At 40.0% G+C, this 15,036-nt stretch overlaps 1 protein-coding gene across 1 annotated transcript in view; it reads right to left on the bottom strand.

The window, feature by feature from the left end:
• Positions 1-15,036, bottom strand: part of AFF2 (ALF transcription elongation factor 2) — a 337,798-nt gene that overhangs the window by 111,990 nt on the left and 210,772 nt on the right. The window contains exon 7 of the mRNA XM_086619910.1: positions 14,954-15,005. Within this exon, the coding sequence (XP_086476036.1) occupies positions 14,954-15,005 (52 nt within the window). The remainder of the gene's footprint in view (positions 1-14,953; positions 15,006-15,036) is intronic.

Below are 15,036 nucleotides of genomic sequence, written 5' to 3'. Positions count from 1 at the left end.
CCCAGAATCCTGCGCAGGAATTAAATATTCAGTTTTTCTTTACTGATTCAAGTACGATTTTTATCCCTCAATTGTGCTAGCTTGACATTGAGGGAAAACGAGTCAAGTCAACTCTCCAGCAAGAAACTCTGCATCATGGCAGGTGCTGGGAAGAGGAAAGGTGCAATTCTGCTCAGGGAAGTTGGACAGGTAGAAAGTTTACAGACTTTCAGAACATTCTCAGTTGCCAATATAGGAATAAACATGTCATCTGTTTTCACTGAACCCACTGTCAAAGCTATCAAATTGCTGAAAAAAACTTTTTTTTTTTTTTAGCATAGGCAAGTACATTGCTGAAATGGGTTAGAGCAGGAGTGGAAAGTGTCTGAATCAACAGAATAGATCAGATGTGCCAGATAAATGCTAAGCGGAAAGCTATAGGAAGGACAAACACACATACCCTGCTTCGAATATATTAAACCAGGAATGTCAGAGGACCAGCCAGTCTGGGGAAGGGGATGGAAAGAAGGAAGGTAATAAAGCAATAATCTCGGACGCAGCTCTGGAATTACCCAAAGTCTGCAGTGCTCTGTAGGGATTTTAAAGAGCACATTTAGAAAATTTGTTAGGAATTAGGAGAGCAGGGTCAATAAAGTTAAATTCTGTCAATAATCACTCTGTAATATGTACAAGGATCTTCCACCACAGTGCCCGAGGGCCACTCCTGAACTTAGAACTGAACTTTTCAAATTTAAAAAGAACCATTTATTGCAGCGAGTCATTTGAGAAAATCTTATTATGGAAAAAAGCCTAAAAATAGAGCTGTTTTTTAGCAATCAGGACTGATGCCCCCCCTCACCTGCCCTTTGCCAAGAAGAATATTTAATGGGAAGCTTTTAAGCCATCAGCCTGGCCATAGCAGCACCTCGTGCGGGCGCAGGGATTCGGGAGGTCGGAGCAGCACGCACAGAGCGCCCAGGTCATCACAGCACAGGGCCCAACTGCGCGGCCGGGCAATGGCTGCTCCGACCTGTCCCTGCGGCGGCCGGGGCGGGAGGGGAGATCGGCCTTCCCCACACCTGGACATCTTCACCCCTCCCGAGCACCAAGGCCGTGTCTCCAGCGCGTCCCGGTGTGCTGGAAGGGGATTTTCAACCCACGTTGAGCAGACCGGTGCGGGCGCAGCCACCCTCATCCTCGCCAGCACTCTTGGACACGGTGGCACCAGAGGCTCAGCCGCAGGCATTGGGGTATCTTGGCATACGGCCTCCGGCAGGAGAAGGGCTACCAAAATTCATTGCAAGCATAGGTTTTACAGGAGTGTTTACATGAAGCGTGTTCCCAGTCACAAAGCCCTCCACTCCCTCTGCTGTAATTCAAAATGTCGGGGCAGTACGGGATGCTGCTAACGCTGAACTGCTACAGGTACCGACTGCATGAGACAACAGCCACTGGAAGCGTTCTGCTCCCCGTGAAAACATCTAAAGGTGAAGGGTGGGAGCTGTGTGCTATGTGACACCAAAGTGAAATAACAAGAAATTTCATTTGAAGACAACTACCTAAACTGTGGCTGTTTTTAAGAGGGCTACTTAGGCCCTAGAACTGGATCTTGCTCTTTTTTTCTTAGATGACATACCAAGTCTTGTTTATTGTTCCATGGCTCCATGGTGCTAATTCGCAATGGCATGTTACCAGAAAACAGAAAATGCCCACAGTACTTGGGGAGTGTGATTCTTCAAAAGGCCTTCACATCCTTCAGATGAGTGACTCCAGTAACTTGACTGGGATGACTTTTATGACTAAGCGTACTGAGATCCTGCTCTGCTGTTCACTCATTCCATTTATCCAGTGACACAGTAAGACAAAAGAATCTATGGCACCAATCATTCTTACCCAGCTGGACTGAGTTGAGATAATGAACTACTAATTAACTACTCAACTCAAGGTACCTATCCTGCCTACAAGAGGCAGGCCATTTCCTCCTGGCTGTGGAGGATGCAACAGTGTCCTTGGTGCTGCAGCCCAGGCTGGTGAGCAACAACTGGTGACCCGGACGTGATACATCCGTGAGACCCTGGGAAGCCCCGACTCCCTCGCCGAGCCGAGAGCCTGAGCCAAAGGAGCCCAAGCCAAAAGAGCTGGAGCCGGAGCCAGGAGCTCGAGTGAGAGTCCTTCGGAGAAGAAGGTAAAGCCGCAAGCCCTGACGTGGTATTTGCGGGAGGGAAGTGTGCTGGAGTTGGATGAATGGGCCGGGTCTCTGCTCACCCATAAAGCCTTTGTGAAAACAAAAAATGGTAAAACAAAAAGGGGGAATTATGGCACCAATCATTCTTACCCAGCTGGACTGAGTTGAGATAATGAACTACTAATTAACTACTCAACTCAAGGTACCTATCCTGCCTACAAGAGGCAGGCCATTTCCTCCTGGCTGCGGAGGATGCAACAGTGTCCTTGGTGCCGCAGCCCAGGCTGGTGAGCAACAGAATCCACTACAGTTCATACTTGTAGCAGATTTAGCTTTTGGGTGTCGCATATGAAAATATGCACTCAATTTCAAAAACTTCAGCTTTAAGTTAACTGCTAATTTCCAGTCAGAATATGACACAAACCCAGACTTTGTCACCTCTCATGCCAGTGTTTTGCTGCTGCTTTGTAAATGGCCTTTAGGAACTCTGTCCTAAAGGCACTCGCCACTGCAGTGAGGCATGAGACCACATGCCCATGAGATTGTAACCAAGAGCTGGCAACACAGCACACTTGGGTCTACCCTTACTCCTCCTCTTTCTTCAGCAGGAAATTTTGTTTCAGCACAATTTGAGGATCTTGTCAACAAATTCCTACCAGTTCTCCTACAGGTGCACACCAGTGAGTGTCAAAACACATCGGCACCATCTGGACTGAACTGAATGCACTTGGGAGCTGCTGGAGTACCCTGAAGGCTGTCCTGGACAGGCACGGCAAATCCCAGAGCACAGTAAATTATGAAAATGTGCATGTTCCTGCATGGAAACATGACAGGTCTGTGACAAATCCACTGAACAGCGCTCACAAACTTTGTGGAGCTGGGTGCTCACGCGTGCTGAACGAACTGCAGTCAAAACCCTCAAATGTTTAATTCTCCATTCTGCTTACTTACACTTTCCAAAACTCAGTGAAATCAACTGCAGTTTGAGGGATACTAAGACTAAACATGCTTTTTTCCTGAGTACAAGCTCTGGAGCTGTAAATGATTAATATTAATAATGGGAAAAATCTGTCATGTATAAACAATATAAACAAACAGTAACAACCACTTAAATTTGTTAATCTGAGAATTTCTTTTCTCTGATCCTCTTTCATAAACAAAATATCTTTTTCATCAGGCAGTATCCATTATGTTCATCCTTGGTGTAGTTACAAGGCAAAAAATGTGGATTATTGATGAAATAGATCATAATGGCTCTTTCCAAGCCATTATCATTTATCATTTAAATGTGTATTCAATGAGCTTTAATCTGCAAATTTGTCACGATTGGGAGCCATTACGATTTAACAGATTCATTGTGTTTGCTTTATTCTTTTTTTTAATACGATGCATGGTGCATGTTCTCTAGACTATATGTGAAGTAATTTTACCTATCAGAATGGACTTTTAAAAAAGTTGCTGCAGATGAACAACAGCTGTTTATTAAAGCCTTCATTCTTTAAAAACACAACAGTGCTGAAACACTATGTTATACTAATAAACGAGTTCTGCGAAATCTTCATAACAAGGCATATTGCTCTTTCTTCTGAAAAGTCTCAATCTCCCCTTAGTTCTAAGAACAGCACCATGATCAGTCGTAGCTGAGATTTCAACTATATAAATTTTCTCCAATCCCCTAAATAGGTACTTTTTCTACTAGTTGAGACAAAGCAAACAAAATCAATGAATGCTCTCTCACTGGTATTAATCAGTCTGAGCTGTGTGCCATGTATTACCAACAATCCAGCCAATCTCCATCCTTGTATATTTTTTTTTAATTCACAAGAGTCAATTAATAATAAGAAGAATAGCATGTAACACTTTGGCTAAAGCAAAATAGCATAAAAAGTTCTTTATTTCAGAGAAGGAAGGTGATATTGGATTTTTAGCTCAGTGTTTGCATAGCTGCACAATTTACAAAACTGCAAGAAATGTCAGCAATTGGCAATACATGAGCTTTTACTGTTTTTTGGCTATGGCAGATTAATTCCATATCCAGTTTGTATATAATTCACTTAACACCTTTTCTTACCCAAGTTTTGCAATTTCCTGAATAAAATCCCTCTGAGAGTGAGCCGCACACTATTTGAGCAAACTCCCCCTGTACTCACGAGGACCATTGCTGTTTGCTTTGAAAGAAGACATGAGGGGTAAATGCAGAGAGGCTTATCAACCCCGAATTCGGATTACCCTCTGGTTGTGATCTCCCTTTCGTTCTGGACATTATCCACAAATGCTGCATAGTGGGAAGTCTCCTCAGCCAGGCATGAGGCAAGACGCCAACAAGAGATCAGAACTATTCATACCATGGCATGGTTTACCTCATGCCTTTTCTATTTTGCAGCAGGCTGCTCTGAACTGGTTTGGGGTGAGGACATGGAGGCAAGTGATATGCACATGTGATTGACAGCTGTGCCAAGATTAGTTGGAAACTGTGGCCTCCAAAATGGTTCTAAGACATTGTGCTCCTCCTGGGTAAGAAGCCTACAGCCCTGCTGCGATGGGGCTGCCCTGGAGCAGCTGAAAGCTCACCAAGCCCACCGCAGGGCTCGGAGCGAGGAGGCTCCGCGTGCCCCAGGAGGTGGGCTCCAACCGCCCCTCAGGCCATGCCTGCAGGCTGCTAAAAGGAATGACAGTGCTGAAGGCTTTTCTCATTATACATCCCACTACTGTAATTCCACAAAAAGCTAGCAGATAGCTGTAGTAGGATCGCGTGACATTGCTGGACTCTGCCCACATGAGGTCCATGCGGGCACTTTCATGCCACCCTTAAGCATTGTTTGCCCCGTGTTCGTATCTTCATTAATTATTTGTGGATTTTTTGAGGATAGCTGACTTTTGCCTCAAACACAAATATTTCCAAGCATTAAAAGATATGCACCTAAAAATAAAAAAGAAATAATCTATTGGGCTTAACACAAAATGATCCTATATAAAAGGAAGTATTTTTTAACAGCACAGATCTACTTTATGGCACTGGTCTCTTAACTTAGTGCTTATGAGTTAGGCAAACAGCTCCTTGGTGGATTACTTTTCATAGTTTGCTCAGTAATGTGTTTACAAAGCCATTGTTACAACTAGATGCTTATATATTTTGATATACAGCATGCACTACAACAGTACATCTTCAGAGATTTCATGTCTATTTTAAAAACCTATTTAAATGTTTCTTTACCTTCCCTCCCCTCCCAGCAAAACACAAGTTTATTACCAGATACTCCAGGGCTCCATAGTCCAGTCTGACAGTAATTAAGGCAGAATTAGTGGTGCTTTGCAAGAAATGGTAACAGTGGCAAGCGTACAGCAGGATGGGCCAAATTCATCTCTGACAGTAACTCCCCTGAAATAACTCACTTACTCTAGGAATAATTTGACACTTGAAATTTCAAATAATGGCCCCTATTTTTAACTGTCTGACATTACTGAAGCACATAACTCAGAGCCTGGGAAATGTTAAGTGGATTTTATTTTCCTTTGTTAGAAAACTGCTCATCTACTCACCCACTTTCTGCTGTATATGAAGTCAACAGTCTACTCCAGAAATCAATGTTTTGTGAGGATGATACAATGCATTATTTCAGTGCCACCTGCACTTGCTTAATGCTTATCTGCCCTTGATAACGGACAGTATTAGTGATAAACATTATCTCTAAACCATGCAGTGAATGATACAAAACACATTATCCGAAATTTGTGTTTGTGAATATCTGTAATATTTCCTCTGATCCTATAATTACGCAATACACCAATACATAACAAATGTAACCCTTTGGCAGTACAGACTAAAGAATACTAAAGGAATTATTTTTTGGTGCACGCCTTCTACTTGAACTCAGACTCCAAAGATGGTCTTAGGATTTTGGAGTAAGTTTGGACACTAAGCTCTGACAAAACTACCTCTTCCAAAAATTTAATACCATCTACCTACAGCAGATGCATCATCATTGCATCATCATCTGCAATCCAATCTGATTCTACAACAGTTATCTAGCTGTACAGAGCATCTAATCCAATTCAATGGTGTCTATTTGTCCATTAAGAAATCTCCTTTACCTGTTATGTAAAACCTATACATTTTTTATGATTTTTTTTTTTTTTTTTTGTGAAGATGACAGCAATTCCTACAGGGACTTTAGAGAGAGGTTAGTGGCTGCTAGGAGACAGCCCTGTGTGATGGGTGTGATTGTCCTGAGCATCCTCAGGACACTCCAGTGTTTGGGAAAGCCACAGGTTAACATGAGAAGGTGTTGCAACCTTATCTTCAAGGTTATTTGATTTTGGGATGAAGTGGATTCCTGAATAAAGTGGAAAAGAGCAGGAAATCCTTTATGTGACCCACAGCACCTTCTCCCTTCAGATTACAACCGCATTCTGCTCTCCATGGGGGAAAAAAGCAACTTAACCTCCTTTAGCAGGGAAGGACTTGCACTATTATCTCCCTCTGACTGTTGCATTGATTAGATTGGAAAATGAGTAACTTTTATCACACTTGATCTGAAATAGCACTATCTAGCTTATGTTTATCCCTTTACATCTACAGAACAGATAATTGCATGGATCCTGGGAGTCAGATGCGGCACTATAATGTCTCTTTTGATCCCTGGTGTCAAGCTAAAGGAGAAAAAAACAGAAAGTTAACCTGTGATTTAACACTGGCCACTGTGTGGCTCCTGCTACCAGTCTGGTCTGGGTGGCTTAGACCTTTACAAGTGCACGTCTGGCTCCCTTCTCACCAGGCAGGTTCACTTGCTGCCACCTCTAATATCAGAGTCTGTGCTGGATTCTGCAGCGTGCGTTTTACTTCAAATGGCAACAGATTTTTGCCTAAAAAAAAAATCAAGACAGTTTTCTGTTGTGGTTTTTTTTTTTTTTTTTCCATTTCCTTATTTTTTTTAAGTACAGGGAAAGGCAGATTATTTCAATTAAGAGCCTGTCACTGACAATTGTAGGCAACCTTTCTTCAGTTCAGTGCAGCAGTTGCAGTTTTAAGTTTCTCCCTGCTTCTGTCAGGATCTAATTTTCAAGGTCCCGTTGCCATGGAAGCAAGTTGGAATTTTAATCCAGTACTAAAGGTCAAGACAGGTCACCAGTTTCAGTTCCTCTTCAATCTCCCCATAAAGAGCCACAAAAAGAAGCTGAGATAAAGGTCTGACCTAACAAAAAATTCCAGTCTAGCACACAGCCAGACTTGAAGCTACATGATTTGTATAGGCTTTCAAATTTGTCTGGAACTATTGAAATTCATGCTAAATCAAACATGGGCAGCACTGATTTGCATTCCTCTCTCTCTGCAGAAAAGCACATATATGTCCTTAAAACACAGTTAAGTGCATGTAGCTTATCAGGGACACCCAAAAAGCAAACACTCCAGTAGAGTCTAACAGGTAAATAGCCGTGAAAGCAATCTCCTCATTACTGGAGATATTTACTGTTTTTGCAGACTCAGATGAGCCTGACAACTGCTTTTAAGTATTTCTTGTCAATATGAGGTAGATGAGTCAACATCTTTCTTACGAAACCTTTAAAGATCGTTTTGTGAAGCATTTTGACAAAAGGAGGCTTTCCAGTAAGGGATAATTTCCTGTAAGCTAAACTACCTTCAGATTTTGTTTACTATTTTTATCTTGAAGGATGAAAAGCTCCTGTGGAAATTAGGAAATAACTTTTTATTTGCCAATTTTCTAGGCTCCCTCCTGTGTTTTCCATAACACGGATTTTAATTAAACAATTGGTTTGCACCTACTGGAGTGAGGCTACAGACATCTCCTTCCTCCTCCAGGGCTACATCATTTTTTCAGGAAGCTGCAGTTACAGCACTAGGAAAGTCTCAAAATGCATTTTTCCAAGATGCACGGACACAAGTGAGGGAAGTGGCTCTTCCTCCAGGAATTTGGAATAGTCATTAGCCCAGCAGTGGGGAATATTTTCCTTTTTCACCATTTGGGAGGATCTATTTGTAAGGTAAAGCTCTTCTGAATCCATGGCTCCAAGGGCTATCCAAGACAGAGGATAATGCAGTGAGCGTGGCCGAGCCCCATGGGGTGTTGTGAGAACTTCACTTCATAAAAAATAAGCCCTCTGGTCAGAAAATTGATAGGCTTTGGAGCCCTGCTGAGCCCTCAGCCCAAAGGATAATGGTAGCAATATAAGTTCCTCTGGATGAAGAGTGTAAAGCTGAGAAAAATGTGGAGGATTATTGGGGTTGTCAGAGGGATTCAGAGGAAAGATGCAAAGGATTAAGTTGTGATATTAGGAAAAGTGGTCTCTTAGTCTTACTTAGGATATTTAGGACACAAATTGGGAGTTTCAAGCCCACTCTGGTATTATGAATGCCAAGCTTCCCAGCAAAATCCATTCTTCTTTCAAGCTTATCACCCATTTCCGATTATGACTATTTTGCAGCATGGTGCAGATGAATCCGGGTGACAATTTTCTCAGTTTGTCTCAGGCTACCGAAGTCTACAAAGGCAGTAAGATACTGACAGAAAGAATGAAAGGGACTCGAGCAAAGAGCATCAGGAAGAAAAAGCTAGAGAGAGAAATGGCTTGGCTCTGAACCTGAAATTTACTGACAGGTCAGAGTGGAGACCAAAGGGAGCAGGGTGAGGTCCAAATTATGGTGGCCAGAAAGCCAAGCAAGAAGCTAGTTTATAGGCAAGTTAGTTTCTCAGCATCTCACACAACAAATGGGTGGGAGACATAACGAGTGTGGCGGCTTTCTATGCTCTACCCTGATTTACATTTTCAGATCTACTGAGTACATTTGTTTTTCAAAATGAATGTTTGAAGTTGCACTGAAGTTGGGAAGTGATTCCATCCCACAGAAATGTAAATTGGGAGGTCGGTTTGAGACTGGCCTTAAGCCATGAAGGCACAGCATATGCTGCTGCCTGTGGAAAAACTCTTTGAATACAGGGAAACCTGTGGCAAATTTGCAGTCTAATCAGTTTCCAAAATAGGAACCAATACGTAGCGGATAGGGAAATACATCCCGAACCCAAACATGTTAATGTGTGTCATTTACCTGTCTCTATTAATACTGACACTTCAATGGTTGCAGTTCAGTGGCCGCATACATTTGGCAGTCGCAGTAAAACATCCTGCCTGAGAACAAAGTATTTCAACTGCTACTCGTTAGTTAGGGCAAATAAATGTTGAATTTTTAATGGGGGGTTATACAGTATCAGAGGAAATTCAAATGGTTCAGTGCTCACTTGAGCTGCAATCAGCAACGCTGGCAAGAACGCAGCTGGTTAGCTTGTTTCAGGCATTCTTAAAGGCAGTAATTATGTAAGTCTCTGATAGGCAAGAAAAATTATTCAACATTGATCAGCAAAATATAAGAGAATTAATTTAGTTCTGTTCCCACAATCTTTTAAACTGATTTATAAACATGTCAGGAGAAAAAGATCATGGAAAAGAATGCATTAGGAAATAACTTTATTTTGACAGAGAGGTTAAGCTGTATGTGAGCCAGATGAATAATGAAAACAAATTAAAAGTCTAATTTAGAAATTATTTTGAATAATGGGTTTATCTTCCAGGATACAGGGCTTTTAATTACGACACTGGATTTTAACATGTTACACAACAGCTGAAGTATTTTGTAAGTTTGCTTCTATAGGCAACTGTCCACAGGAAACGCTTGCCTGTTTTAGCCCAAACTACTTAGTATTTTGCTCATAAGGAAAAAGCCTGCGACAGCGAGGAAGAAACGATACGATCTTCACTGTCTATCATTACTCCAAACCAAAGAACTTATGAGGGAAAAGGATGCAAAGCAAACTTCTAACTAACAAAACAGAACAGTAAATATGAAAGATGAATGACATCTTATCAAAAGAGACCCTTCGATTTTCACTTGCTATTTGTCCCTGTAATATGGTGCACTGGAGCTCTCTAAAGATTAATGGAGTTCCGATTACATGCCACTGTTGTTTCACTTATCATAATTTGTACATGGCAGTGTAAGTTCCTTGTATTCATGACTTTCCCAGTTTACCCAGAGGGAATATCTTTGGAACTTCCTACTTCTAACAAACAGGCAGTACTTAGTTTAATGATTAAAGCTTGCCACGCTCGTTAAGTGAAAATGGACGTATGCTGTAAAAGCGAGCAGGCTACCAACGCTGTGGGATCAACTGACACTCTTATGCCTTGATAGGACCAATGAAAAACTGTAATTAGAAATACTAAAATTTCAGCTTCTTCAGTGTATTACACCTGTGCTGGATTGTGACCGGAACTCGCATACAGAGTTGGGTACATAAATAGAAACATTCTTCCTATTCCATTTGGAGATGAATTTTACATTTTTTGTTCATGTGATTGAACTGGAAATGATGCATCAACATTGAATGAATCTCAGTTTTTAAAACTCATTCCTTTCAAGGTTAAGAACTCATCAGTGCTTCTTGATTTGAACATTCTGAATAACAACATTACTTGTTGTCGCATTATCCAATATACAATCCTTGGTGTAAAATCCTCTTGATGTCTGATTACTCTTCATAAGGACCTCATGCTGATTCATTTCAAACCGTGAATTACCTTTAATTCACAGCTTGAACATGCTGCCAAATTTTGTTTTCCATGCTCCCAGGTGCCTGTCCCTGACACAGTGGAGAACTTCCAAAAAGCCATTAGATACTTATGAAAAGCAGTTAGATGTCACGAAGCACATTTCCATTTTCAAACACGCTTCCATCAAGTATTACAATAATCTTTGGGATTAGAAAAGTATTAGTATTTACTGAAACGTTTTTAGAACCACAAAGTGAAATCCTGGCCCAACTGAAATCAGTGGTGAGCCACCTTTGAAAAATCCTTGCTGAAAAATCACATAAAGGGTTTCAGCTGCTTGTTTTGTTTCTCAGCCCACCTTATTTAGCTGTTCTTTAGCCCCCCCCCCAGGTTGTGTATCATTAAGTATGATGGACAATGAAAACTCTATAAAGATAAAATAAGTTATTTTTGTCTGATTCATAAAAATATGCTGCTCCGAGTTTTTAATGGTTTCCGGTAGTTCACCGAGCCCGTGAGAAGGGCCTTTTAATACTGTATTAATACAGTAAGTATAGGAAGTAATTTTATGACAGGGGAAGAATACCATTATGATTACATTCTTCTTTTCAGCTAGGCTTTTATGGAAACTACACAAGACTAGTCTGCAGAATGATTTTGAAACACAGGATGTGCTTGATTAAAAAGGTTCTGGGTAGTTTCCAACTGGACAGAGGCCAAATGCTAACAACCAAAACAGAACAAAAGGACTGGATGTTTGAGGATGACATACTTGCAACGGTAATTATATAACAGAAATCTAAGTCGCGAGCTGAGTTCATACCCTCAAATTCATGCAAGTTGACAGAAAATCCTTCTCAGTGCAATTAGTGGCACCTTATCTGTTCCTGCTTACTATGCTTCACAATAAACTAATCAGAGTAGACTGGCTGAAAACTGACTGCACAATACCCAATGGAGATTTACAGTGAATTTGAAATTAAAAAAAGGGAAGCCAAGAGCTGTAGTTTTAGCTTGATTTCAACTATAACAATTCAACACAGTACACACACATACACATACCAGTGTTCAAAATTTCATTTTCAACACCTTTGAATAGAAATTAGGATCTGAGCTTAGTTACATGTACTCATTTACAACATAGGTGCAGAATTTAGACACAATCCCAACTACTCTACCTTCAATTTTACCTGATGCAAAGATTTGAGGATTGGGTTTCTCCAGCATGTGGATGTAATAAAGCACATTTAAATAGTACAAAAAAAGATGAAATTTGCATTTCAGAAAGCTTTACTCAGACCAGAAGTCATGCATCTCGCATCCCCCTACAAAAGCAAGTAGTTGGCCAATTAATCCACCTTGCAGTGTGTTGCCTCCATTCTTTCCCCTAGAAGCATGTACCTGAAAGGTTATCTTGCAAAGATCATACATCCCTTGGTCTGATCTTCCATAATGTCAGTGTTTCTACACCTTAATTCTGTAATGGCATACAGGCAGCTTGGCTGCTGGAGCAGAATACAGCATCATGAAGGCAAAGTGTCTTTGTTCTGCACTCATTCTTCTACTAGTCATGCTATAACCCAGCGATATGGTGAATGCAAGCACATTACTATCAATTCCTATGGATTTTTAACAAAGCCAACAGAATCTATAAGACTGTCACTAGGACTAATTGAAATGGAAAATACAACTTAAGTTTCACTTGAATTGCGCACAAACTTCAAAAAGTTGGGGAATATCTAGATATGTGTCCAGGTTAAAAGGTCTTTAACAAAGCATACAGATGAACAAACCCAAATCCAGTCAGATTTGATCAAGCTGAAATAGAGAGAAGAGATCCCATTGACAAAGTAGATAAGGAACTGGTGGGAGATACAGTTTTGAAGTCAGTAAGATCATGCTGTGTGGTTGACTGTAGCAACAAACGTTACTGGGGATAAGTTGGATTGTAATTTCACTCATATGCCCTGAAACTGTCCAATGTCAGAAAGATTAAATCCTTCTTAATATAACTGCAATCTGATAAATACTTATTATTAAAATACACAATGACTGCAGGAGCTGCCCATCTATCAGGGTGTACTTGGATCACACTATCCAGCTCTGCTTGACACCATTACGACTTTCTGCCCCACTCTCTGCTTTAATTTCATTATGTCCTCAAGTACTGTAATTCCCAGCGAAGGTGGTGGTAACTGCACACGCAGATCTAAAGAAACAAATTGGCCTCGTAATACCAAGTCTCACAGTGGACTGCCTTCTAACCTCCCAAAGCCCTATGGAAATTCTTAGAAGCTGCCTTAACAATTTTTCTCCAGTAAAAGAGAAAAAGTGATAGTAATGGGCTAGCTGATCTTCATTTGGAAGCTAAAAATAAAAGTAGCTTTATTACAGCTCTGATCTCTCATGTGTAAAATCTATCACCTACCATAAGAAGGCAGTTCATTGCAGCAGAAATCTGATTGATAGTACTGGAACTTTAGATCAAGCAGCAGAACAGAGAGCAACTGGTTCATAAAATGTACTCAGTGTCTTCGGGTTTTATATCAGGCTTCCTATAGAGAGCTTTGGTCCCATTAAATGCACTATATACCACTGAGCTCTGAAGCACTGTTCTTTTGAAATTCAGCTTATAACTATAAACCATGATTGACAAGTCTATTACTGTTGGTTACAAACTATTGAAATATTGTATTTTATGGTATACTCACTAAAATATTTTTCACAGTGGAATCCAAATACACTTGGCTTTAGGAGAAAAATCATTTTAAGATGTAATAATATTTTTTTACTTTTTTTTTTTTACTACAGAATGTGCTTGATGTTAGGTTTGGATCACTTAGATGTTCTGAAACATGAATGAACCCATTCTGTTATCAAGAATAGTTGGTCTAGTTGGCTAGATTCTTTAAAAACCAAGCCATTAATGGAAATCAAATAGCAAAGGGTGAAATCTAATTTGTTACTAAGTTTCATAATTAAACACCATTCATGCAAATAACTTATCATTAGCATTCCTATCCAATTCTCATTCAATCTGAAGAAAAAAGAATTTAATTTTAAAATTGAATTAGTCATTTAAGTGTAATTTTACTCAACAAACTTTATTTGACTGAGTACTTCCACAACTTGCATTTATGAGTAAAGAACTGGACCTTCAGAGCCTGGTGAGTACATCACTGGATTCGGCACCCACATCTAGTCTAGTCCTGCATCTCTTACATGGTCACAGACAAATCAATGAACTGAAACAAGTCCATTACTGTACAAAGACTTACACTAAGAATTAATATATTTAAATTCATTTTAAAAACCTATGTAGGTATCTACACATTGGTTTTTCTTCCCCATAGGGATTTAAAATTGTGTCCTTAGTAGATTAAGAGGAACCACTAGAATAATTCTGAAGTCATTTTAAATTAACATATTTTATTTACACAAATGTCAGTTAAGCTAGTGCAGTTGTTCTGCATTCAGCAGTTTAAAACACTTGAACGCTAAAAAAAATAGGAGCTCTGAATTGAAATCAGACCCACACATTCTCGTAAGTATAAAACCAACAACCTACTTTTCAGTCATTATTTAAATCCTGTTTGTAAATTACTTTGAGATCCTGGGGAAATGTAAAAAATCAGCTCAGTCTCAACTCACTGCTACATTACTACAACCAGAAAAGCACCGAAGAAAAATGGATGAACACAATGGAAAATTAGCTCTTCCACAATTTTCAACTGTCATATTTGTAGATCATCTGTGATTTTCAGCTGTTTCAAAGTGTATGAAACTCAAGACCAGCTTTTCAACACCAGCTAGAAGAATCATTCTGTATGATGTGTTTTACTCTCTTTCACTATGTGAATGTTAAAATTCCTGCATCGTCTGTTCATTGGCTTGCATTTTCTATTGTAAGAGGCTTAGTATCTGATGAGAGAAGCATAAAAGTGATTTAATTTTGGCAAGCTGTACAACTAAAATCAGCATTATTTCTGCTTAATAAACTCATCTTTCACACATACCTCTGTTAGCTAATGCTTAAAAAGAAGAAACAGTAATAAGCACTGAAAACATAAACCTGGTTTATGGCTAATTTTTAAGGACTACTGAGAACACCTGAACACCAGGACAAGATTATGAGCAGAACTAGATTTTAGTTACCTTTGGAGAAATAAGCTTATTCTTTATGATAAATTTAAAACGAGATTTAAAGCTGGAAATAATAATACTTACGACTTTTGTGGCACTGACTTAGTTGCAACTTTCCCTGCTGGATCACTCCACTCTGCAAACAAAGGAAAAACATTTTCAAATGT

The sequence above is a fragment of the Tauraco erythrolophus genome, chromosome 13 (genome assembly GCF_009769465.1).
Source record: "Tauraco erythrolophus isolate bTauEry1 chromosome 13, bTauEry1.pri, whole genome shotgun sequence".
In the NCBI taxonomy this organism is placed as follows: domain Eukaryota; kingdom Metazoa; phylum Chordata; class Aves; order Musophagiformes; family Musophagidae; genus Tauraco; species Tauraco erythrolophus.
This window is presented reverse-complemented; position numbering and strand designations above follow the sequence as displayed.